We start from the raw sequence: 27,259 nt of genomic DNA, 5'->3' as shown, positions 1-27,259 counted from the left end.
TTTTTTTTGTAAATCGACATATACTGTATTTCCCTTTTTTTGTGTGTATGAATCTGACCTGTCCTAATGAAGTTGGATATTTGTTTCTTTAAATCAAAAATCACGCTCGATTCATGCTTTCGGAAGGAAGGACTACTGCTACTACTACTAATTATTTCTATAGCGCTATCAGACGCACGCAGCGCTGCACAGAGTCACAAGAAGAAGAAAACCAGTCCCTGCTGGAAAGAGCTTACACTCTAAACAGCCAAACAGGACGTCACAGATACAGTTAAGGGGAACGGTTAATCAGCTGGCTGGGTTGAGTCCCAGCATAGCAAAAGTGATGCAGCCCATAGGTACTGAATAGGCTGCAACATATTTGCCGTGTGGGAATCACTACTGCGGCTTTGTAAAAGGAGTCCTTAATTTTGTAATTTAAATTTGTACTTTTTTTAGGGGGGGGGTTGCATTTTTATTAAAATTTGTAATCATGATTAATCACACAAGGTATATGCAATTTTTCTTTTTCCATTGTAGCTTAAAACTTTTTGACAACACCCATCCCAGTATAGCGGTGGGGAGTCACAAGACAGCGCAAACGAAAAGACCTCGTCCACACAGCCAATATCACGATACCAAAAAAAAAAAAAAAAAAAGCCTGAAAACGGGTCCTAAGAAGGCAACCTGAGACGTCACTGCAGCCACGGGCATCCGGCGGTGCTGATAAAAGTTGGCTGCGTTGAGGCGCATGCGCGCCGAGGCCTGGGCCTGAACGTGTGGCGGCGTTGGGTGAGCGGAAAAGAGGGGTCGCCGAGAGGTAATCTCGCTCATAGCTTGTGCTGCTTTCCCCCAAAACGTGTGCGCCTTACCTTACCCCCCTTCTACGGACAAAGCGCTGGATGCCTTCGGCCTGCGGGTTTTATGCGGATTGATGACGTGGTTATTGATTTGATCGTTTCTTTCGTTTAGACTAGAGATTGAGAATGGGGGAGGGGCAGCTACCTCCAGTGGTACTGTACTTGGTTGGCGGAGCTGCTAAATTACCCAATTCTAGGAGGGAGACTATTTGGCCAATGTTGGTCTTGATTTCACATCCCATAATATAACATTTTATTTATATACCGCAATACACCACATAATTCGATGCGGTTAACAATTCTAGTATACTGAACATCTTTCAGCACAAATACAAAAAGAGGAAACGTACTACTCCTACATAAACTTACAATATAGATAGTTTTTCAAATTTCGTCTAAAATGCCTAGAAGACCATATAGGAGACAACTCTAACCAAGATGAGCAGTTTGGTATTTGTACTCCCTAATTTTATCATTTTGGTTTTTTTACATATTTTTATTGATAGTGAAAAAGTCACAACCATACATAATTAGTGCTGTGGGTCTTCATAGTATAATAGAATGGAGATGTTAGAAATCCAGGACTGGATTGAAAGTTCCCTCTTGTAACTGGGTAACTTGGCAGCTCTGGATTTGTAACGGGAAGTCAGATTTACATTACATTGGTGTCTTTTATTCCACCAATACCTTGCGGTTCTAGGTGGATTACAATAAGAGGAGATTCTGGTCATATCCAGACGATTACAAGATAGCTATTTGGTTGGAACGTTTAGGATCTGGAGGTAGATTGAGGCAGGGCTGCCCAAGTCCAGTCCTCGAGATCTACTGGCAGGCTAGGTTTTCAGGATATCCACAATGAATATGCATGAGAAAGATTTGCCTGCACTGCCTTCTTGGTATGCAAATCTCTCTCATGCATATTCATTGTGGATATCCTGAAAACCTAGTCTGCCAGTAGATCTTGAGCCCTGGATTGAGGAAACCGATTTCTAACCTGCAGAATGGGTCACAGTAGCAGCTTTCCTTGTTTGCTGAGGGACAGTAAAATACTGTAGGGGAAATTGAGGGATGAGCATATTTTCTGTATTGTGGTGCCTAAACATCTTTTGCTATGGACAGGCAGGAGTATTATTACTGGTAGCTTTTCAGCCTTTCTCGGTGTAGACTGGAAACAGACGATCCAGCTTGGAGAATGGACTAACAGAACTAGTGGCCTCTTTTACAAAGCTGCGCTAACAGCCCTGAAGTCCATAGAGATTTAAAGTGCTGTTGCCGTGCGGCAGCCGCTAGCATGACTTTGTAAAAGAGGCCGTAGGTGATTTTGCAAAATCTCTTCTACGTATGCTTTGCTGTAATGCCGTTTCCCAGCCTTCTGCATCATTTGAAAAAACTACAGATTAAGTACTTTTGAAATGCTGAAAATATGTAATAATAATTAACATTCCTGAGTAGATTTTATTTGCGGCCTCTTTTACAAAGCCGCGCTAGCGGCTGCCGTGGGGCAACAGCCCCGAAGCCCTTTAAATCTCTATGGGCTTCTAACGCGGCTTTGTAAAAGAGGCCGTTAGTTTTTTGAGCCTATTCATTTTCTGCAGATGAGAGAATGTTGTACTTTGGGCTGTATGGCTTGATGCCTTATAGATTTCACATTGGTAATGTTCTAAATGAGTTAGTTTTGTGTATATAATGATGGGAATCAATCTTACTGTTAAGGCTCCAGTGGGGTTAATTTAATATATGTTGGTTCCACTGTGTAAAAGCTTTCACTAATGTGTTCACAGCTATATTTACTGTAGTTGCCTCATATTAAAACCAAGATCAGAATGCCTCTCTATCTAAAATAATAAAACGCTAGCCACGCATGCGCACTCAACTGCGTGCTTCTGTGATCTCTGTTCCGTGAGATGTAGGTCCGTGGCTTTGCAGGAGTGCGCATGTGCGAGTCCCCAGCCTTACTTAAGTTTCCAGCACCTACCACTCGCCACTAGCGCTGGACTTCCTGCTCTCCATGTCGGCTCCTCTCACCCTACCTCAGACTTAAACTGCTGTTGTGAGACATGTCAGGCGGGGATCGACAGAGGAGCTGCGGCACCTTTTCAAACCCTCCCCAGCACTGCCACTATCGTTGCTAAGTTTTTAAAGTCCTGAAAAGCCGTCGGCCATGAAGTATGCAGGTGGAATACTTCATGGCCGATGGCTTTTCAAACCGCCCCCCCCCCCCCACAGCACCGCCGCCATCGTTGGTAAGTTGTTTTTTTTTGTTTGTTTTTTTTTAAACCTGGTAGTCCAGCGGTATCCCTACCTCGCTCTCGCGGCTACCAACACTGGAGGGAGCTTTGTTGTTAAGGCCTGGCTTCTTCGGGCAGCAGCAGCATTTAAAATTTGCTGCTGTTGCCGACTTCAGGCCTTACTCTCTGGCGGGTCCTGCCTACTTCCTGTTTTCATGAAGACAGGACCGGCCAGAGAGGAAGACCTGAAGCCTGGCAACAGCAATGAATTATGAATGCTGCTGCTGCCCGATGAAGTTCAAGGAGGAAAGGGAGCAGAGGGGGAGAGAATGGCTTAGAGGGAAAAAGACATGGCAGGGAAGGAGGAAGGTATGCCACACCAAGTGAAAAGGAAGGAGGAGATGCCAAATGGAACAGAGAGAGAGAGAAGGCGGACACTGGATGGAAAGAGAAGAGAGGGCAGTGAATGGAAGGGGAAAAACAAGAGGGTGAACAGTAGATAAAAGAGGTGAGAGAGGGAGTCAGACACTGAATGAAAGTGTGGGGGAGAGGAGGGACAGCCGCTGAATGGAAGTCTGAGGGACAGGAGGAGCAGATGTTGGAAAGAAGTGGGGAGAGAAAGAAAGACAGATAGTGGGAGGGAGGGAGACAGAAAGGAAAGAAAAAAGAGAAAGGGGCAGGGAGAGAGACAGAAATAAAGAAAGACAGACAAACATATATTCTAGCACCCGTTAATGTAACGGGCTTAAAGACTAGTGATACCATAATATTGCTGCTAATTTATTTTCTCATAAGTTGGTGATTTAAGACAAAAAATGTTCTCATAGTTAATGATTTAAGACCAAAAAAATAGAAGAACTCAAAAAAGAATGGAATAAACTTGGAGGATCCTTAGATGGAAAAGAATGAAAATGAAACACTGGGGAAGCCTGCATAGAGCAGCAGTTAGAACCTACTGTGTTTCCCTGAAATTAAGACAGTGTCATATTAATTTTGGGTCCAAAAAATGCACCAGGGTTTATTTTCGGGGTAGGTCTTTTTTTTTTTCATGTAGAATGATCAGCTCTCCTTCAACCCAATTCTTCCTCTTTCCTTTCTCTCCCCCACATATGCAGCATCTTTCCTCTCCCTCTCACCCATCCTGTTCCTTCCCTCTGCAGCATCTTTCTATCCCTCCCATCCCCCTGTGAAGCAGAACCCTTGCACAACATCTTTCTATCCCTCCCTCCCCTCATGCAGCAGAACCCTTGAGCAAGCATCTTTCTATCCCTCCCTCCCTCTCACCCCCCCTTGCAGCCGAACCCCCGCTGACCCTTCCATCTTTCCCTCCCATCCAAACTCTGCTGACCCTCCCACCGCAAAGACCAACATACCTCCTTAATAGCAGCGTCAGCAGTACTCTAAACAGGCTGCTTCACGGCCTCCCACCGGGGCCTTCCCTGTGCTGCATCGCTGATGACATCATCAGTGACGTGGCAGAGGGTAGACCTGGCAGGAGAATACCGCAAAGCAGCCTGTTTAAAATGCTGCCGACACTGCTTTTAGGAGGTATGTCGGTTCTTTACGGTGGGAGGGTCGATAGGATTCAGTTGGGAGGGAGAGATGGAAAGATGGGAGGGTCAGTGGGGATTGGGCGGCACGGCAGGGGGAAGTACTGCTGCTGGTGAATCCAGGGACATTTGGGTTAGGCTTCTGGGGTCAATATAACTACAGCTTATTTGGGGGTTAGGGCTTATATTAAGACCTACCCCGAAAATCATGCTAGGGCTTATTTTCGAGGAAACACGGTAGTTAAAATCCAAGAATGTGGTAGCATTAGTGGTAATCTGTACGAGGAGTGACAGTTGCATCCCTAAAAGGCAATGGTACTTTTCTTTAATATGGACATGGGAAAGAGGGATTGACTGTTGGTTTATATATAGGATTTTCTTCCTTAGAACTATTTTTATATATTTTCACCGTTTGTCCTTTTTTTTCCTCCCAGATTTCATTTACTGAAGAGCAAAGGTTCTCATCATGGATTTCCAGCATCGCCCTGGTGGTAAAACTGGAAGTGGGGGTGTCGCCTCCTCTTCAGAAAGTAATCGAGACCGCAGGGAGAGACTACGACAGCTGGCCTTGGAAACTATAGATATTAACAAAGTAAGTTGTAATTGTTTTTTCTAAAGGTGGCTCCCCATGGGGTCCTTTCCATGCTTTTCCTTTTCTTTTTATAAAGTGGATATTTTTTGGCTCATGTGTTAAAAAACATTGCTGACTGGTTCTGGATCTAGGACATAAAAGCATTCATCAGTATTCTAATCTAATTTAATCTTAGATTTATATACCGAGTCATCCCTAAGAAAAATAGGGCTTGACTCTGTTTACACTTTACAACAATGTATCTAAAAGAGAGAGCAGTACAGTCCTTAAAAATTATTGTTTCAAAAACGTTGAAACAGCATGGTTTTTAGAATGTTTCGGAAGACCTGAAGCAAAATCTGAAAGTCTGAATTTAAAATCAGCAGGATATGAAAGTTAGAAAAGAACACCACGGTTGGCCCAGGGGGTCAGTGGCACTGCCACGCAGAAGATCCATAGTGTTATTCCCAAATTGGGTTTGTCCCCTGCCCCTGAGTGGGCTAGGGATGTGGCAAAGATAGCTATGTTCAGCCCCTAAGGGATGGGAGCCATGGTCATTGTCAATAATATGTAGTGGCTGACTTTCTGGCCTCAGACCCATTGCTATCAGACTACTGTTACTACTGCTTATCACTTATATAGCATTGAAAGACATACAAGAGGCACTTTTCCTTCTCTACTACTACTATTAATTGTTTCTAAAGTGCTACCAGATGTACGCAGCGCTGTACAGAGTCACAGAGGAGACAATTCCTGCTCAAAATGAGCTCACAATCAATACAGACAGGATGTCAGGGTAGAGGTTGCAATTAGTGGAGGTGGTTAAACAGCTGGCTAGGGTGATAAGCAGAGAGCAGTGGGGGGACTAGGGTTATGAATTGAAGGCTGTTTCATAAAAGTGAGTGTTCAGCCTACTTTTGAACAAGGTAAAGGAAGGGTCATGATGCACGGGCTTAGGTAGTTTATTCCAGGCATATGGGACAGCAAGATGAAAGGAACAATGTCTGGAATTGGTTGCGAAGAAGAAGAGTACAGATAAAAGCAACTTATCCACGGAACAGAGTTCTCGGGGGAGCTTTTAAGGAGAGATACTGAGAGGCTGCATAATGAACACATTTGTATGTTAGTACTAGGAGTTTGAACTGTATGCAAAGGCAGATAGGGAGCCAGTAAACTGATTTGAGGAGAGGGTTAACAGGCATGTAGCAAGGTTGCTAGAAGATAAGTTGTGCAGCTGAGTTTTGTACAGATTGCAAAGGGGAGAGGCAGTTCAGCGGGAGACCTGTTGGAAGTAAATTGAAGTACACTTCTCCCTCTGTATTCGCAGGGGATGTGGGTCGAACATAGCCGTGAATAACTTTTTGCATGTTATTCGCTGTTTTTCGGTAAAATATACCTGAAAAGATAGTAAACCGTGAATAACCCGACCTGCGACTTGCTCCGTACAACGCTGGGAGCAGCGATTTCCTTCAAGAACCCACCGGGAGCAGCGATTTCCTCCATGAACCACTGGGAGCAGCCATTTCCAATGTGAAATGCCGGGTTCAGTGACGAAAATTAGGGGGCAGAGTCAGCAGCCAAAAAATCGCGAATAAGCAAATCCGCGGATACGGAGGGAGAAGTGTAGTCTAAGCTTGAGGTTACAAGGGTCTGGCTAGTGTGCTCCAAGAGGAAGGGGCAAATTTCGGAGATATTGTAGAAATAGAAGCGACAGGCTTTAGCAGTCTGTTGGATGTACATAGAAAATGAGAGGTTGGAGCTGAAGACGACTCCAAGGTTACGAGCAGAGGAGACGGGAACGATAACAGTATGTCATATTTACAGAAAAAGAGAATTAAGGGAGTGGAGCGGAGGTTTTAGGAGGAAAGAAGAGCAGCTCAGTTATGAACATGTTTAGTTTTAGGTAGTGGAGGGACATCCAGGCAACAATGTCAGACAAACTCTCAGGATTCCACATCTGAGGGAGAAACCACCTTTTCCCAAAGGGAAAGGGGGTGGGATTTTGATATACTGTATCACAGTGGTTAAAATCAAAGCAGATTAAATATTATATGCAGATACTTATTTCGTACTTGGGGCATTGGAGGGTTAAGAGTTACAAGGAGCTACAAACCTTGGTCCTTAGGCCACTTGCACTAGCCATTAGGTTACTCTTGCACTTCTATGGAAGTCAGATCATGCCCAAGAAGCATTTCCAATGATTCACCAACAGATTAAAAAAATTAAAAATTCAATCAATAAAAGATTTTTTAAGGATTGCAAGTTTTGGTGATGATAATAATAATAATAATAATACCAGTTTATATACCGCAATACCGTTAAGTTCCATGCGGTTTACAAAAGATTATTGGGGTACAAGTTGAGTTGACGTACAAGTTGAATTAACTTAAGGGATGTGGGGAACAATTGGGAGAAAGGGCAAGAGAGGGGAAAGAGGGAAGTGGGTCAGCTGTCTAGGTCTAGGTGATAAGGACAACATCATTTCTATACCAAGGATTGTTGTTATGAGTAGCCCATTAAGGCATTAGGGATGATCTGTGAGTGACCCAAAGTGTCAAGATTGTGAATTCTGGTCTCTTCATGTTATTCTGATATTTTGTTTAAACTGTTTTTGAACTTTTCTATGGGAAAAAGGTGAATCTGGTTTGCTTTATGTTGTGTCCGACTAGTGATTGGGTCTTTCCATAGTTTTGTGCAGGCTATGAACAACCAGACCAGTCCAGGAATGATCTTCCTGCCAGGGTTACCTTGTGCAGGGTTTTTTTCGCTAAAGATAGTGTCTGCATGCCTACTCTGCCTTCATATTTAATTATTTATTTTAAAACAATTTGATACAGTAATACATGCAGTTTTGTTCCTTTCATTTTTTTTTATTTCCTTCCCTTTCAGGATCCTTACTTTATGAAAAATCACCTGGGTTCTTATGAATGCAAACTCTGTTTAACCCTTCACAACAATGAGGTGAGTCTGGTTAGGAAAGTGCCGAGACACTATATTTTGATGTTTAGACTGAAGCATGAAAGAATATCCTGGGAGGGTTAGTTCTTTGGTACTAATGTTATTTGATAACTTATTCTATCAGTTTGCACCAAGAAAATTTCACAGTCATCTCTTCAAAAGACAAAATAGGGGGGTGAGGAAGAGTGTTATTTTATTCTATTGAAGGAACCTATCTGAGTGTCTGAAATAACTTGACGATAAGATCAAATGTTGGTAGGAAGTTGAGCTCAGGCTGGTTCTTTCTTGACCTTCTGTCATATAATATGGGATATATGAGTGCTGATGTTTTGAAATCTAGGTAGGAAGAAGAAACAAGTATAAGAACTGGCTTACTGTTAGGTTACACAGTTCTAAATCTAATAGATGCTGGCACTGTCATCTAGCCATTGGGACACTGGATCATCTGTTGTTCTATTGTCCTTTGATACTTAACTTTTGGAAGTCAATATGGGGACAGATTAATCTCATATTGTAATCAACAATTCCATTGACACATGAGGTAATTATTTGTGGTACATTACTGCATATTAAGCCCCCCCATGGATCGCTACAAATGCAGGCTTTTCCTAATTATGACAGGGAGAGCCATGCAAATAGTAACTCGCAATTGTAAACATTGCGATCGCCTCAATTTTCCTTTTTGGTGGGCAAGTTTATGTTTATGCTACAGATATGAAAAGATGAATGTGGATATGTTGGGGCATAGCAATTTATTTAAACTGGTTTGGGGGCCAGTTGACATCCTTTGTTACTTCATTATAGTTGTCTTTTGTTTTAATTTTTGTTTATATCCATATATATCCAGGACAGGGTGGGTGGGGGGGGGATATCTTTTTGGTTTATTCTTTGATTAAATATGTTGGATGAGAGGGGAGGGATATTTTTCTTCTGCATTGTTATTGATTGAATATAAGTGCTTATTTTGATTATTAATGTCTGTATAATTCCTGGCACTTTGTATTAGTTTTGAAAAATTAATAAAGATTAAAAAAAAAGAACTGGCTTACTAGTTAATTCTAAAGAACCATCAAGTCAGTTCGAAAGTTCCTAGCAGAATCCCAAAGAATACTGTAGATCCATTCCTTTTTACTTACTCCCAAGGATACGTAGTGGCTTTCCCAAGTCTACATGACTAGTAATGACTTAGAAATGCTTCCTTTTTAAACCTAGCTGCACTAGCTATCTTTCAGTAATCTACTTGCTATTACTCATCCTTCTTTTTGGTTTGTTTTTGTAAATTCTTATGTATAATACTGAACTCTTCATTCTGTTTCAGGGAAGCTATTTAGCACATACTCAAGGGAAAAAGCATCAGACAAACTTGTAAGTTCAACAGTTCTTGGTACAATATATCAGCGGGTTGATAGCATGGAGGGTGCAGAAAGCATCATTATGAGAATCATTGAGGAACTAACTCCTTCCTATTCTGGAGTTGGACCAGCAGAGTTTTCTCTTGAATTTGGACTGAATTTTAAATGTGATTATTTGCCTGTCCAAATCCAAACTCAAGATAAATTGCACATTTAAGCACAGTAAAGGGTCAAGTATTTGTCCAAGGTCACAAGGAGTAGGATTTGAACCCAGACTTCCCTGGTTGTCAGCCCACCGCTCACTGGAATTGTGTGTTTCATGTTGCAATAAGGATTGCTATCTACCATTCAGTGAGGATGGGAGGGGAGAAGAAAAAACAAAGTAACTTAATGTGATGGAGTCATAGCATACAGTGGACTGCAGTAATATATTTGGTGCAGGGCTTCTGCAGAATATACTGTCAAGAAGTTTTATATATTTCAGCCATAATGCTTTGAGCAAAGAGAGGGAAAAGTCATATGTTTGTATCTGAAAAACTTTAAGCTTCCCTCCTCAGCTACTATAGTATGGACTGCTATAGCACTCAGCTGGTGTCTGAAGTATTGGGTTTGTAGCAGGATTAAGGGAATTAGTGGAGAAATGGAGAGAAATATTTGTTTTGCAGCATTCCTACTTGTATTATGTGAAAAAGCTCTTTTTAAGCACTAGTATGACCTTTTGTCATCAATTTCAGAGCTCGCAGAGCAGCTAAAGAAGCAAAGGAGGCACCTGCCCAGCCTGCTCCAGAAAAAGTTAAAGTAGAGGTGAAAAAGTTTGTGAAAATTGGCCGACCAGGTTACAAAGGTACAGAATGATTTTCAAAACCACATTCTTTTTTCCACTTTGTTGGTCTGAATTGTTTGGACACAGAAGGATGCTTTTATCAAGAGGAAGTACCCCACATGTGGAGGAGATGCTTGCCAGCCCAAGATTTGAGTATGTGCAGTTTTCCATGGACAAGCAGGCTATATTATTTAAAACTGATTCTGACACTTTTTGATTTTAGAACTGTAGTTCAGGGAATGGATATCTCCAGACTGGACTACTGTAATGCACTGTACCTTGGAATAACTAAAACAAGGAGCAGTGCGTTGCAGTTGGTTCAAAATGCAGCAGCACGGTTGGTTATGGGTGTTGCAAGAAATGAGCACATAACCCCAGTCCTTTGGAAGTTGCACTGGTTACCAGTAGCATTCAATATACCTGAGTGGTGGTTATAAATGACTTACACATCTCCCTCCATATTCACTGTGATAGGGGATTAACAGACCCGTGAATACAGAAAAACCGCAAATAACTTTTTCATATGTTATTCGCTCTTTTCTATTAAAAACCATCGTGAATATGGTGAAACCGCAAATAACATGGTGGGAGACCTGGCCTGTTCCTGAAGGAGAGGCAAACACGGTGAAGAAAGTGCCGGGAATCAGCGATTTTCTGTAAACGCTTGGAATCAGTAATTTCTCTATGCAAGCTGACATAATTTGGGGGGAGGAGCTAGCAAGCTAAAAACCGTGAATAATCGAAACTGGGATTGCTGAAACCGCGAATACGGAGGGAGAAGTGTATATGATAAAGAAAACAAAGTGAATGATTATGTGAAGGGGTTGAATGCTGAATGTTATGATTGGTGGGGGTTGGGGTTTTCCATTCATGTCTAAACTTTTGTAAGATTTATGTATGAGGTTATAAAACTTTGAGATGATTTTATATAATATTGGTTATAATAAATTAAAATTATATTGTTTAAAAATTCAATGATAGAGAGTTGTATCTCACATATTTTTTATTACTCAAAGTGAATTTATCAAAACTGCTCCTTATGATCCTGGGCAAGTTGCTCAATCCTCCATTGCAAGCCCTTCAGGACAGGGAAAATGCTTGAATGCCTGATTGTAAACCGCTTAGATAACCTCGATAGATATAAATACCTAATTTTTAAAAAAGTTCTCAGCAAATTTACAATAAACCAATTAAAAATAATGAGTTTTTAAAAATTTTCAAAATATATATCAAGAAACTTTCCTTAATTCAATAGGAAGATCATTCCAAAGTTTGTTTCCTACACATTCAAAAGATTTACTTATCAAATATTTCAAATGAATACTTGTTGAATAACTGAGCTTCTAAGAATGCTAGAAATGAGAAGCAATCCTACTTACTGGAAAGGATAAATATCTTAATAAACCTTCAGGTCCCATACCATATAACATTTTATATATCAATGTACTGTATTTTTTGCTCCATAAGACATACCTGACCATAAGACGCACCCTACATTTAGAGTGGGAAAACAAGAAAAAAAAATTCTGAACCAAATTGTGTACTAATATACTATGTGCCTACCTAGCCAGCCTGGATTAGCACTTTTGGAAGGCTCGGGGACAGCTTGCCTAGTAGTAAGGCTCGCTCCTGGTTATTACCGGAGCTCAAGTGCAGGCTGTGTGGCCCTGTGTCAATCCTAAGGACTTTATCAGGTGCTGGCTGTGTTTCCACAACACTCTCTCCGCCCTCCCAACTATGAGCATGTTGCTGTGGAAGTTCGGTATCTCAGTCCATTTGATGGTCTGATGGGCAGCCTAAAGAAACAAGAATTTGAATCTTATTAATATGTTTGTCTAAGGCAGTAATCTTCTCCAAGTTCCAAACACTGTTTAAGCTGAAATAGGCACAACACCAACTGAAATGTGAGTACAGTCCATTGTAGTCTATGGGAAACATCGGGGGGGGGGGGTCTTTAATTGCATTTTTGTAGGTTTCTGGGGCTAGGATTTGGGTTCCCCTACCTCCAGAAAACCTTTTCCTGAATTTTTTAAATTTTTATTTAGATCTTCTGGGCTGTTCAAAATTCATATGTCTTTCTATTAGAAAGAAGATTATCAAAGTAACAACCTAATCTTCCCTTATTAGGATTGTACCTTCTTAATACACTAACATAATAGGAATGTCCAGTAGATATTTTTCCATATTATGAGAAGCAGGAAACATACGCTAGTCTATATCCATATATTCACTGTTGAAATCCTCTATGCAGTTATCTATCACTGCTAATAGGTTTCCATCTCCAAAATACATCAAAACTCTTTCTCATTTTCTTTGTATTTTGAAATGATAGAATACTTTAACACTTTTCATTTTAGTCCTTCATATTTCACATTTACTTTGATTCACTCCCCAGTAATTTTCTCCTTCACATGGCAGCCTAACTTCAGCCTACCACAGCATTACTTCCAGGATGCCAGGGTTTATTGAATACTAGTAGACTACCCGGCATTGTCCAGATATTTATTTATCCCAAAATGTCCCACCCCCCACATGTCCCACAGGAATGTCCTTCTCTATGGGGCTGAACTTGGACTTAAAACAGCATCGGGAGTGTCAGTATTCATCTTAGTGAGCCCGAAAACTATGGGTTAGACACTAATATCTATCGTTCTCGATAATTTTTACGTATTACCCACTCAGTAATCTAATCTAAGCTTCATTTTATATACCGGATCATTTCCCTAAGGAGCTCAACTCGGTAACCCTTTTTCTTCCTCCCCTCTTAAAGTCAATCAATTTGTACCTTTGCTTAATCTTTGTAAACCGCATAGAACTTCACGGTATTGCGGTATATAAGCTGTTGTTATTATTATTAAAAGTAGAAATGACATAATAATAGACCATAAGGAGAAGAGTACTAATAGAATAAAAATTCCTAAATCAGCACTATTAATTAAGTTAAGATAGAAAATTAAAAAAATAAAATGTACTTATTACAGTTTGTCAGTTGATAATCTTGAATACTATTGTGTAAACAGCCAAGTTTTAAAATTTTCTGGAATTGCTGTAGCTGACTTAACCATCTTAAAGAGTCTGGGAGTTTGTTCCAAATCGCCACCAATTTAAATGCCATAGATTTACTAAGCTTCCCAGCACATTTAAGTCCTTTAGAAGATGGAAATGATAATTTATAAATTGTTGTAATCCTTGAGTGACAAGATCTAATAGCATTCCAATATAGAGGGATTAAAGGATCAAATATTCCATAGAGGAATTTAAAAACAACACATGCACACTTAAACTGTATCCTATGATGGACTGGAAGTCAGTGAAGCTTTCTTAATAAAGGGGATACATAGTTGTATTTTCTCTTTCCAAAAATAAGTTTAGCTGCTGTATTCTGTATTAACTGAAGTTGGTCTAGACTACCTTGTTTGATACCCAAATAAACAGAGTTACAATAGTCCAACTGAGCAAGCACGGTGGACTGTACCAATAATGAATTGTGTTCATGATAAAATAATGACCCGACTTTTCTCAGCATACTCAGACTAAAGAAACATTTCTTTGCCAGAGTGTTTATCTGGTCATTAAAAGTAAGAGAGGAATCCAGAATAATGCCCAAGACTCTAGAAGTGAAATCAAGTTGTAATAGGTTACCTGACTTCAATATGACATTAGCGGGGAGAATTTATAGTCTGGGTCCGATCCAAAGCAATTTGGTTTTTGAAGCATTCAATTTCATTTGGATGGAGTTCGCCCATCTCTGAAGTTTAGAGATTCAATTGTCGATGCCTATAACCAAATCGCTAAGATCGTGACCAACTTCTAATAGGATGAAAATATCATCTGCATAAGTAAATATAGTCTCAGCAGACGAAAGGTAGTAACTTTTCAATGAAGTCATGTAGATGCTAAACAGAATTGGTGACAAAAGGGGAGCCCTGTGGTACCCCACATTTGGGTGTCCATGAGGAGACCTCACTCTCTAAACATACCTCATAGGAACGTTGCGAAATAAATTTGCTAAACCAGTCCAAAACCACATGATTTAGACCTATATCGGCGAACATATGAATCAAAATATCATGATAGACCATGTCAAATGCAGCTGACATCAAATTGTAACAACACTGCATACTTGTTATACAGCTGTAAATTTTTAATCTTTGCAATTAAAGAAATGAAAAGAGTTTCTGTGCTAAAGTTCAGTCTGAACCCATGTTGAAATGGCAATAGGATAGAAAATTTCTCTAGTTGGAAAATTGGCTAGAAATAATTGATTCCATCATTTTTGTCATTAAAGGTATATTCGCAATTGGGCGATAGTGAGAAGAAGCCGAAGGGTCTAGATCAGCACCTTTCAACAGGGGCATTAGGATAATATTACCCATTTTCATTGAAAAGTGGCCATTACTAAGAAAGTGATTTAATAATGAAGTTGGCCAAGAAATAGCCTGTGAAGGTTTCTTACCATAGAGATAGGAAGGAAAAGGGTCCAGAGTGCAACTGCACCTCTTCAATTTATCATATAATTTTAGAACTTGCAGTTCCAAAATAGGATCAAATACGTTCCAAAAGTGATGTACAAGGGTTTACATGAACCCATTAGAGCCTAAGGAGAAATCATCAGGATTGATAGCTAGAAAAGTATCTCTAATAAAAGTGATTTCGCTATTAAAAATTTTCTCAGCAGTTGGAATACAGTTTGCTTCAGTTTTGTTTTTATTGAAGATAATGAACGCCAAAGTTTAAAAAGAGTGCTACTTTGGTTATTTGATTTAGCTATCTTAATACCATAATTTTTCTTGCAATTCTAATCTCCAGATTATATTTCTTAATATTAACTCTACAGATCCTCTTATCCAAATCTAAATTCATTTTTTTTCCATTTCCGTTCCAATTTTCTACATCCCTGTTTCAATTCCCGATGGTAAGCTGAATGTCAGGGTGCTGTATGCGTATAGCTCATCGTTTTTGTTGTTAAATGGATAATGCTTGAAAAGTACTTTCAGACAGTCTCATCCAATCCTTCCAGATGTTTTCTGATAATTTATCAGTGGAGACATCTGGTAATATTTTTATTAATTTAGACCAGATAAATTCAGATTCAATTTTTTTCCTGGTAGTTATGGTTCGTTTCTGCAGCTCTTCTTCGTTAATAGGGGACATGAATATTAGAAGGCGAAAGTGCCCAAGATAGTAAGTCATATGTGTACCAAGTTAGGTTGAAATCTCTCCGTGCGTTTATGGATTAGACACTAATATCTGTCATTTTCGATGTCACCCCCTTCGCCCCACCCACATGTTACCCCCTCCCCCCCCAGTATTTGTGGCCAGATAATAAGTCTTATGTATACCAAGTTTGGTTGAAATCTGTCTATGCGTTTATGGATAAGGCACTAATATATGTCATTTTCAATGTCACCCCCTGCTCCCCACCCACATGTCACTACCTTCCTCCTCCACAGTATTTGTCCCCAGATAGTAAGTGATATGTATGCCAAGTTTGGTTGAAATCTCTCCATACGTTTCAGAGTTATGCTGATTATTCATCTCAGCGAGCCCGAAAACACTAAAATCTGTTGTTTATAGATAATTTTTATATGTCACCCCCTTCCCACCCCCACAGTATTTGTCCCTACATAGTAAGTGATATGTATACTAAGTTTGGTAGAAATCTGTCCATGCATTTCAGAGTTATGTTGAGTATTCATCTCTGTGAGCCTGAATACTATGAAAACTATGGGGTAGACACTAAAATCTGTTGTTTTTGATCATTTTTACATGTCACCCCTTTCCCACCCCCACAGTGTTTGTTCCCAGATTGTAAGTGATATGTATACCAAGTTAAGTTTGGTTGAAATCTGTCCATGCGTTTCAGAGTTATGCTGGAACATATCTGATTTTATATATATATATATATAGAATAGATAGATAGATAGATAGTAGACTCCCATGTACCCTTGGTTTGGGACTTGCCCTATGTGTGATTGATTATATCCTGCTTGTCCATGGAGCAAGTGAAATTGCTTGCTTGTAACATAGGTCCTCTGTGATCACCATACAACCATCTCACCTCTCACTTGAAGTTGCTCTTATAGAACAGACTGAAGAGGAGGTGCATTAGTTGCTGGGACAGGAGTATTCTTGAATGCCCAGAGTTTTTCTAGTCTTCTGGGCTTTGGGAGAGAGGGTCTAGTCTGCAGCCATTAGTCAACTCCATATGCATGGGTGGTTTTAACCTGCTGCCCACAGAGAATCTACATTATAAAAGTAAACAACTTCACTGACTGGTGGTAGCAAGGAAGGAGGATTGGGCCCTGTGTGTAGCTGGAAACAAGTGGTACAGAAAAACCTTGAGTGCTAATAACTAATATGAGTAGTGTTTCAGCACAGTGCAAAGTCTTGTGCCAGAGCAAGGTTCTGAAATAAAATGCAGCTCCTTTTCTCTCTTACAGTAACAAAACAGAGGGATCCAGAAACAGGCCAGCAGAGTCTCCTCTTTCAGGTAAGTGAAATAGTATGGCATTTCCCCCAATCAACCGAGTGTGACACTTTAGAAGCACATGCACATTTTCAGGTTTCTACAGCCCTCTAGTGAGTTCACTAAGCAATCTGGAATCCTGAGATTTCTTAATAGATATCTTAATGATAGTGAATAAGGTGGGTGGGGGGAAGGTATTGATCTGTATTAATCCTGTAATATGTCTAACGTGTACAATGTTTTAATTATCTCTATTTTCACTTGTTGAAAGTGTTTTTAAAAATGAATAAAGATTATTAAAAAAAAAAAAAAAGGCTTGAACTCCTGTCATGTAACCCAGTGTTTCCCAACTTCTTCAAGCCAAGTGCCCCCTATGTCAAACAAATTTCAATCAAGTACCCCCAAGCTCTGCTCGGTTTTAGCAGATATGCATTCCAAAACTAATCACAAAACGGAAAATAACATTACATTTTTCTGTCTTTGTTGCATGGTCATTTTATTTTTCTAGTCATGTTGTCCAAGTATCTGATAACTGCTTTTCTGTTTTTTATCTTAACTTTCTTTCCAGGGTCCCTCTCCATTTGACAGTTCTCTCTCCATATCTATCATCCTTTTCTGTGTCCCAATCGTTCCTAATTCCCAGTATCTCCACACTCTGTGTGACTCTCTCCCCCAGCCCTGCATCATTCCCTCTCTGAGTGTGCCTCCCTCTCAACCATGTAGCATCTATTTGGTGTATACGTCTTTCTCTCCCAGTCATACAGCATCTACTTTGTATGTATGACTCTCCACAGCTATGCAGCATCTCATCTGTGTGTGTCTCTCCCCCCAGCCATGCAGCATCTGCCCTCTTTTTCTGTTGACCCACACCCCCTACCCTGTCTGGTCTGGTCTGATCTCATCTCTGTCTGACTCCTACCAGCCAACATTGCCCCATTTCTTTTCACATCTACTATTATCCTGTCTCTTTCCTCTCCTCTTCCCCTCATGTGCATGGTGGATGCAGCCGTCTGATCACTCAAACCATTAAGTCGTCCAAAAATTTGTCCAAGTCACAAACGCCTAGAAAAAGACCTTTTGGGCACGGGAGGAGCCAGAAAAGTGATGGACTGGACACCCAGACATGGCACCAGAGTAGTGGGGTACTGTTGTGAACTTCACAAAAAGGGTCCCACATCAACATCTCACTACAGCTCCCTTATAGGTCATGGTGAGCCCCCAAAACACCCCCAGAATCTACTAGACCCACCTATCTACCACCCCAATAACCCTTATGCCTGCAGGAGCCACTTATATGGCAGTACAAATGGTTTTTTTTTGGGGGTGCACATTTTTCACCATGAATGCAGTAATTAAAGTGGCTTATGGGCCTGGGTCCTCTCCATGGTTCACTAACCCACCCCCAAGACCACGTAAGCCACCTCTATGCAGCTCTACTAGGCTTTCCTTTGCCAGGTGCTGATGTTCTGGAGGCAGATATGTAAAGTTGTTGTTATGATTTTTATCGGGGTGGGGGGGCAGTGTGTGTGGGATCTGTACTTTGTGTCTGCAGTACTTATCTGGTCACTTTGGATATCTTTTGTGGACTTAGACCTGGTTTTAGATGGCCTAAGTCACAACGTCCGTCTTGGCAGTGTTGTAAAACTTTTGGTTATAAATGCAGTATGACTAAGTCTAGGAAGGCCCACGTCCCGTCCAAATCCCGCCCTTGACACTCCTCCTGAAACGCCCCTTTTAGCTCTGGTCGTTCAGCAGCACTGTGAAGGCCTAGGTCATTTTTAAATACATCTGAAACCCGGTTCGATTATCGGCACTTGGACGACTTTTGTTACTGATTGTCCAAGTGCCGATTTAGGCTGGTTTTTAGACGTTTTTCTGTTTCGATTATGAGCCCCTTTATGTACAATTCCAAAATTCCATTGAGTTGAAAAGAATAAAAATCTAAAAAAGAAGGAATTATTCTTTGCCAAATTTATTCTCCATTGCTCAAAAAGGATACTATTTACGTGTCTCTCAATCTCCTCCTCCCTGCCCATGCTGAATAGCTAACCTTCCTTGGTAGACAGAGGTATGCAGAACTTTCTCCACTTATTACTGTGAGAGTCACCAGCAAAATAAACTTCAACTGGCTTTTTCTAATGTGGTGCCTCTTTCCTCGCAGATTGACTATCCAGAGATTGCAGAAACCATCATGCCCCGGCATCGGTTCATGTCTGCATACGAGCAAAGAATTGAACCCCCAGATAGACGCTGGCAGTACCTTCTCATGGCAGCTGAGCCCTATGAAACCATTGCTTTCAAGGTTAGAATCGGTGGCCTTCATAGCTAGACCTAATGTTGTGAACCAGCTTCTTTTTTTTTTTTTTTCTTCTTTATTCATTTTCAAATTTGACGATAAGTGCACAAAATAATATATTTCAACAAGTTATTACACAATAGCACTTTGATATCTACTACATAAAAATCTAGTGATACATTTACCCCCCCCCCCCCACCTCCCAACCTTCATCATATTTTCAATCAGAATATACACATATTATAGAATATATTATAACATATTATGTAAAATTGTACCCAACACCCTCCCCCCTTTGGTGTGCCAAAAGAAAGAAAAGAAGTGATGACTATTCACTACAATATTTTGTCAATGGCCCCCATATTTTTATAAATTTAGTATATGTCCCTCTGATTTTGGGCTGTCTGAGGATATGAATTATAAGGGGCAGTGATGTCGGCCTCATGAGTCTGGAAAGGTCCAAGCCATCTTGCAACAGTAACACTAGTTGAGTAGCTTAAGAGCAAGCTTTTAGCATGCTCTAGTGGAAACTATGGTTTGTACCTCTTAGAGGGATCTGCATCAAGCATTTTTCCCATAGATATAGAACTCTTTCATCCATCTGACCAGTGAGAGGATTGTTGCTGTAGTGGGGAAGCTGATGGGAAGGAGGTGGAAGGGGCCCAATATTAGATGGTTTTAATTGATCTAAAAACCAAGATAAAAGAGGAAGAATTTTCTGTACTACCTTTTTCTTAACAAAAATGGGACTCAAAGTAGTCTACAGCAAAAATTTAAACAAAAAAACTGACATGTCTAGAAAAGAAAAACAATTTTGGCAGTCTCCATAGTTAATATTTCAAGTTTAATAAAATTTGATATACTGCTTAAAAATTGTCTAAGCGGTGTACATTCCATTAAAAAAATTAAGATATAAAAACTTTGGGGGTATATAATTATGACAAGAAACAAAACAAGATGTACTAGAATGAATAGGAGAGGGGGGTAGAACTACAATCGTAATAGGAAAGAAAGACAGAGATGGGCGACACAGTAGGGAGGGGAGGTTATGATCGTCCTTATTTAGATTTTCAGAGGAGGTGGTGGTGTAGGAGGATATTGCATGTCGTAAGCGTCCCTAAATTTAAAAAGTGCTTTGTCTTTGTGATCTTTTCCTGTTGGGAAGGTGGAAGCAGATTTTGTCTGAGTTTAAAATTATGTACAGTATAGGAGCAGCAACCTCAAATTGTAGTTTTCTACTGTCACCAGTCACATTGGCTGATATGGTCTCAGAATTTGTCCATGACTCTGTCTCCACTTTGTGACAAAGAATATGGGTAGCATAAGCATTCTGATTAGCTGGCGACCAAATGATCAGAGTTGTTAATTTTTCTTTTCAAACCCTCTGAACTGCAGGTACCAAGCAGGGAAATTGACAAAGCAGAAACGAAGTTCTGGACCCACTGGAACAGAGAAACAAAACAGGTAGCTGAAATTTTACCTGATATTGTAATGCATCTGTTCTTTTTCTCAGATATTCACTATTTTATTTTGGCATTTTTGTACCAGGTAGACTTGGTTTTTTAAGCTTTTGCCTATTTCCCCCTACGGTTTCTATCTTACATGCGGTGCCTAACCTGTCTATCACTGGATGAAAGAAGGTGTTGTTAAGACACCCTAGGGCAGTGGTAGTCAAACTCATTAGTCAAAAGAGCCAAAGATCAGCAGTACAACGATTTAAGATTTTTTTGAGAGCTAAATTTCTTTTCAAGAACCATGTTTTTAGGAATCGTTTTAAACTAGCTGCTAACATTCAATAAAACCAGATATCATAATAATAATAATCTTATTTATTGACAAAAAATATTTTTTACATTAAAATATAAATATGACAAAACATGTATTTAATGACACCCCGCTCGCCCGCATATAGTCTAAATCGATTCGGGGCAGAGCCTAGAGAATGACATGGGGAAAAAATTTGGACCCGTTACCGCAAACCATCTGATCTCATCCACACAAGCCTCGAATAGTTTTATACTAAACTTATTAAAGTATAAAAAGAAACAATATTCTGTACAATTGTCAATTTATAAATCAGCTTCTTCTCCCCACTCTCTTCCCCATTTCCCTTAAGCATTTCTCCCCACTCTCCACTTCTCTTGCCCATTTCCCTTCAGCGCCTTCACCCCATTCTCCACTTCTCTTCCCCATTTCCCTTCAGCATCCTCAGTCCACTCTGTCTCCACTTCCCTTCAGCGCACGTGCATAAAATCAAACAAGCAATTTTATATCATTTTCATTCTATTCATTCATAGAAATTAAAGGCTAAATAATGCCAGTCATATAACAAAACATGATTTTACTAAAATAATTCCCTGCACAGTCAAGCCTGCAAGGATTACTAGATGTCTTTCAGCAGCTCCCCTCCCTCCCCCTTACCTTCGTGGCGATTTTCTTTTTTGTCTTCTAGCTGCCCAAGCTGGCTTTCATCAAGTCGCGTGTGGCTGCCAAAACTTCTCTGATGCAACTTCCTGTTTCCGGTTGTGTCAGAGGAGAAGTTTTGGCAGCCACACGCGACTTGATGATAACTGGCTTGGGCAGCTGGAAGACAAAAAAGAAAATCGCCACGAAGGTAAGGGGGAGGAAGGGAGATGCCCGATCAGTGACGTGTCATTCTCTAGCTCAGGGTGCCCACACTTTTTGGGCTTGCGAGCTATTTTTAAAATGACCAAGTCAAAATGATCTACCAACAATAAAAAATTTTAAAACACAAAGCACACTGTACGCAGAGAAAATGTTAATTATCATTTATGTTCCATGGGTTTTCAAAGAGGTCAAGGTAGATGACATTATGCAATGTCACCTCAGTAACAACCATACAAAAATAGACAAATATACCCCCTCCCTTTTTACTAAACCGCGATAGCGCTTTTTAGTGCAGGGAGCTGTGCTGAATGCCTTGCGCTGCTCTCAATGCTCATAGGCTCCCTGTGCTAAAAACCGCTTTTGCGGTTTAGTAAAAGGGGGCCATAGTGCAAAATATAGACAGCAGATATAAATTCTCAAAATGGACACATTTTGATCACTAAGTTGAAAATAAAATCATTTTTTCTACCTTTGTTGTCTGGTAATTTCATGAGTCTCTGGTTGCACTTTATTCTTCTAACTGTGCATCTACTATTTCTTCCCTTCTTTCAGCCTCCTGCATGCTTCCTCTCCTCCAGACCTCATTCCCTACTCCAACTTTCTTTCTCCCTGTCCCCTTCTTTCTTTCACTCTTTTCTCCATACTCCCTTTCTTTCTGTATGTCTGTCTTTCTCCGTGCCCCCTTTCTTTCTTTCTTTCTGTCTTTCTCTCTGCATGCCCCCTTTCTTTCTGCCTCCCTTCTTTCTTTTTTTCTGTCTCCCTGCCCTCCCCCAAACCACCACTGAGTTCTGAGGTCTCCCTGCTTCCCTTCCCCGTAAAGAGGACGCTGAAGTGCCGGGCTGACCAACCTTCCCCACCCGACGTTCCGAGCCAGCCAGGCAGCGATTGGCTGGCCTGGACCTTTCTCTCCGAGGTCAGAATTGATGTTGGGTGGGGAAGGTTGGTTGGCCCAGCATTTCAGCGTCCTCTTTACAGGGAAGGGAAGCAGGTTGGGCACCCCTGCTCTAGCTACCAGAGCCGTGAGCCGCAGTTTGCTGACAACTGCCCTAGGGCCATTGAGTATAGTAATTGTGCACTGGGATTTCTGAAGAATCCTAGCAACCTGGGATTCCCTCCCCCATTCCTAAGGGTAGAGTTGAAGGAGCTTTTTGGATGTTCATGGTACATTACATTGCATCACATATATTTTTTATATTCCATCAATACCTCACAGTTCAAAGAAGAAGAGACTAGATCAATTATCTAGGAATTGAGAACCGTTATAGATGGTATTAATATAATAAAACATACTTTTGAAATAGTATGGTTTTTCCAGATTTTTTTTTAAATTGTCAAATTTAGAGATGAAATCTTATATCAGTTGGTAGAATATTCCACGCTTTTGCTGCTAGATAAGGAAAAGAAGAAGAAAGATGACTTTTTTAAATCAAACACCTTTTTGCACTTAGAACTTTAATTAACTTCTACATATAACAGGGAGCTCTAGGTAGCCTATAGGGTCAGTTATGAAGGTTCTACCCAGTTTAATATCTGTTAGATCCCAGTTCCTTTCTTGACTGGGAGCAGTTTAGGCAGAACCCAGTGCTTAATTGTGGTTGTATATAGTGCTAGGGTTGATGGCCAGAATGGTAATGCCCAGAATTCATGTAATGCCCAGAATTCTTTGTAAAAATATACCAGTTCATTCGCACCTTGCACCAAATAGATCCGTCAGCAGTCTTTTGCCCAGTCTTTGTTTGTTTTTTATCTGCGATGTTTGCCAACCATATATATTCAGTCACATGGTTTGAGAATGTGCCTATTCATGTTTGTGTTAGAAGTTAATCACCAAATACTAGGCCTACTGTATAATGTATAAATATCTTTGAGTGAAGCTAATAACTTAGTTCTTCAAAATCGCAACACTTTTAAAGTAAACATCAAAACTATTGTATTCAAATTTTTTCAATTTCTAATATGCTTCAATAAATATCTTCATTATTTCACATCTTTAAAACCTCTCATAATCTTCTATTCCTCAATTGACCTCAGGGCTACATTCGAATAATCTATTTCATGTATAATTCGAATATATTGTAGCAAGCCTCCTCGTCAGTCAAATTTAATCAAATATTTTATAAAGATTAATATATTATGCATGTAGGCACTTATCTTAGGTTAGCAGCATGGAGGGACTCCGATGTGAATTCACGTTTCACTATTAGCTATTCAAGGAAAGTCCCCCTATTATAAACATGAAGCACCATTAGAACACACCTAACAAACTAAACTAAACCTTAAGTTTGTATACCGCATCATCTCCACAATCGTAGAGCTTGGCACGGTTTACAGGAACTGGTATAAAGAAGGAACTAAATAACAAGGGTTGCAGGAACTTAGTATAAAGAAGGTTTACAGGAACTTAATATAAAGATAAAACACCAAAAAGGGAAGGAAGTATTACATTTTTGTGAATAATCAAGTTTTCAGAATAGTTGGAAGGAACCCAGATTCCGAAGTGGGGTAGTAAGGTTATTCCAAAGCTCTGTGATTCTGAAGGAGAGAGATGTCCCTAATTTTCCTGCATGGAGGACGCCTTTTAACGAGGGGAAGGATAGTTTGAATTTTTGGGTGGATCATGTGGTATCAGGACTCGAGGAATACCAAGATAGTGGATTTAGGGGAGAAAGGATGCCGTGTAGGATCTTAAAAGTTAGGCAGGCGCATTTAAAGTGAACCCTGGAAATTACTGGAAGCCAGTGAAGTTTACAGGGGCATACTAAAGCGTATATAACATGACTACAAGAATTATCTAGTAGTCATGTTATATACGCTTTAGTATGCCCCTGTAATTTAGTATATATAGGGAGAAGTAGCAGGCAGATCAAGATCCGCCTGACGGAACATAAATCCAGGATTGTCACGAAGTCTGAACAAGCCCCGATAGTGGCACATTGGTTGGAAAAGGGCCATAGTGTAAAAGATCTTAGATGGTGAGTCATTGATCAGATCACAGTAGGGTGGGAGGGTGGTGATCTGGAAACATTTCTTAATTACCGCAAGCAGAAGTGGATCTTTGAGTTAAGAGCTGTCAGACCTATGGGGCTGAACGCCAAGGTTGAATGGATGACGTTGCTTTGAATGTGGAAGGGTTTTGCATGGAGAGCTTTGCGATTGGATGAATGAGAACTGACTTTACATTTACCTGCCAGACTAAGACGACAACGCCATATTAGAACAGCACGGAGAGTGTGGTGGTCTGATCTAAATGGTGAGAATATGTTTATGTAGATATATGCTGTTGGGTTATTTAACCTATTTAGTTAATTGTCTGTTAGATTCAGAACACTGCGGCTAAGCTATTCTTCGCAAAAAGTAAATTTGACCATGTCTCCCCGCTTCTGTCCAAACTTCACTGGCTTCCAATAATTTCCAGGGTTCACTTTAAATGCGCCTGCCTAACTTTGAAGATCCTACACGGCATCCTTCCTCCCCTAAAGCCACTATCTTGGTATTCCTCAAGTCCTGATACCACAAGATCCACCCAAAAATTCAAACTATCCTTCCCCTCGTTAAAAGGCGTCCTCCATGCAGGAAAATTAGGGACATTTCTCTCCTTCAGAATCGCAGAGCTTTGGAATAACCTTACTACCCCACTTCGGAATCTGGGCTCCTCCAACTATTCTGAAAACTTGGCTGTTCTCAAAATCTATCTTTATACTAAGTTCCTGTAAACCTTCTTTATACTAAGTTCCTGCAACCCTTGCTATGGAGTTCCTTCTTTATACCAGTTCCTGTAAACCGTGCCGAGCTCTACGATTGTGGAGATGATGCGGTATACAAATTTAAGGTGTAGTTTAGTTTGTTAGGTGTGTTCTAATGGTGCTTCATGTTTGTAATAGGGGACTTTCCTTGAAACAGCTAATAGCGAAACGCGAATTCACGTCAGAGTCCCTCCATGCTGCTAACCTAAGATAAGTGCCTACATGCATAATATTAATCTTTATAAAGTACTTGATTAAATTTGACTGACGAGGAGCGTAGGGAGAGGGGAGACATGATTGAGACATTTAAGTACATCACAGGACGGATCGAGGTGGAAGATGATATCTTTCTTCTGAAGGGACCCTCGACCACAAGAGGTCATCCGCTCAAACTCAGGGGAGGGAAGTTTCGTGGAGACGCCAGGAAATACTTCTTCACGGAAAGAGTGATTGAGCATTGGAACAAGCTTCCAGTGCAGGTGATCGAGGCACGCAGCATCTCAGACTTCAAGAAAAAATGGGATACCTATGTGGGATCCCTACGAGGGTCATGCCAAGGGATAGGGTCACTAAGGTATAGACTTGAAAGAGCGGGTCAGTAGAGTGGAAGTATAATTACAATCATACTTAAGGGGGTCATTAGACTTAATAGGGAGGGTCAATAGGGTGGGCAGACTTGATGGGCTGTAGCCCTTATCTGCCGTCATCTTTCTATGTTTCTATGAGGAGGCTTGCTACAATATATTCGAATTATACATGAAATAGATTATTCGAATGTAGCCCTGAGGTCAATTGAGGAATAGAAGATTATGAGAGGTTTTAAAGATGTGAAATAATGAAAATATTTATCGAAGCATATTAGAAATTGAAAAAAACTGAATGCAATAGTTTTGATGTTTACTTTAAGAGTGTTGCAATTTTGAAGAACTGTGTTAGAAGTTAAGCATTGGTTCTTGTGAAGAGTAAGAGAAATGTTTTAATCTATTGTATTCTGGAAGAAGAAACCTTTACATTAGAAGCGTTAATCATTCTAATGGATTTTCCTCCTTTTTTCTAGTTTTTCCTTCAGTTTCATTTTAAAATGGAGAAACCTGCAGTACCCCAAACAGTTCCTGCTGCAACACCTGCTGTGAAGAGGCCAGCCCCACCAACTCTAATGAATGGATTGCCACCCCCTCCTCCAGGAGGTTTGCCGTTACCACCGATGCCACCTGCTGGCCCTGTACCTCCAGGGCCACCTCCATCGGTGCCTCCTCCTTCAGGGCCGCCTCCAACAGGGCCGCCTCCTTCGGTTCCACCTCCTTCGGTGCCACCTCCATCTGTTCCGCCTCCATCGGTACCACCTCCTTCAGTACCGCCTCCTTCAGTGCCACCTCCATCAGTTCCGCCTCCATCGGTTCCGCCTCCATCGGTGCCACTTCCTTCAGTGCCGCTTCCATCCGTGCCGCCTCCGTCAGTACCACCTCCGTCAGTGCCACCTCCAGCTCCAGGAGTGCACCCACCAGCTCCAATGCCTACATTGATGAGGCCACCTCTGCCAAATGAAGGGCCTGGAAATGTTCCACCCCCACCCCCAGGCAATTAAAAATGAACATAACTCATCTACTCTTTGATTTTTGTCTTAGTATTTCTTACAGTGCATTCTGTCAGATAGAAATTTTTTAAATAACTTTACATTGGAATTTTGTGTAGATTTATTAAAAAGTTGCAAATACTTTTTTGGGTTGTATATTTGGTTAATAACCTTGAGAAATTGAAACTTTTGCTTGAATCTTAAATAGTAAAAATGTAAGTTGGAAAAA

The 27,259-nt window shown here is 40.6% G+C and overlaps 1 protein-coding gene across 3 annotated transcripts; it reads left to right on the top strand.

Moving 5' to 3' along the window:
- The first annotated feature begins 14 nt into the window (after window positions 1–14).
- SF3A2 (splicing factor 3a subunit 2) lies at window positions 15–27,259 on the top strand. Of its 3 annotated transcripts, none has more exons than XM_033955137.1 (10): window positions 15–270; window positions 520–799; window positions 5,052–5,209; window positions 8,078–8,149; window positions 9,465–9,511; window positions 10,233–10,342; window positions 16,765–16,814; window positions 18,952–19,092; window positions 20,482–20,550; window positions 26,515–27,259. In XM_033955137.1, the coding sequence occupies exons 3-10, from the start codon at window positions 5,084–5,086 to the stop codon at window positions 27,040–27,042; spliced, it is 1,143 nt and encodes a 380-aa protein (XP_033811028.1). In that variant the 5' UTR covers window positions 15–270; window positions 520–799; window positions 5,052–5,083; the 3' UTR covers window positions 27,043–27,259. The 3 variants fall into 3 exon arrangements, with proteins under 3 accessions (XP_033811028.1, XP_033811029.1, XP_033811030.1); XM_033955138.1 differs by having other exon boundaries at window positions 34–338; XM_033955139.1 differs by lacking the exon at window positions 520–799 and having other exon boundaries at window positions 34–270.

Source organism: Geotrypetes seraphini, chromosome 8 (genome assembly GCF_902459505.1).
Source record: "Geotrypetes seraphini chromosome 8, aGeoSer1.1, whole genome shotgun sequence".
In the NCBI taxonomy this organism is placed as follows: Eukaryota; Metazoa; Chordata; class Amphibia; order Gymnophiona; family Dermophiidae; genus Geotrypetes; species Geotrypetes seraphini.
This window is presented reverse-complemented; position numbering and strand designations above follow the sequence as displayed.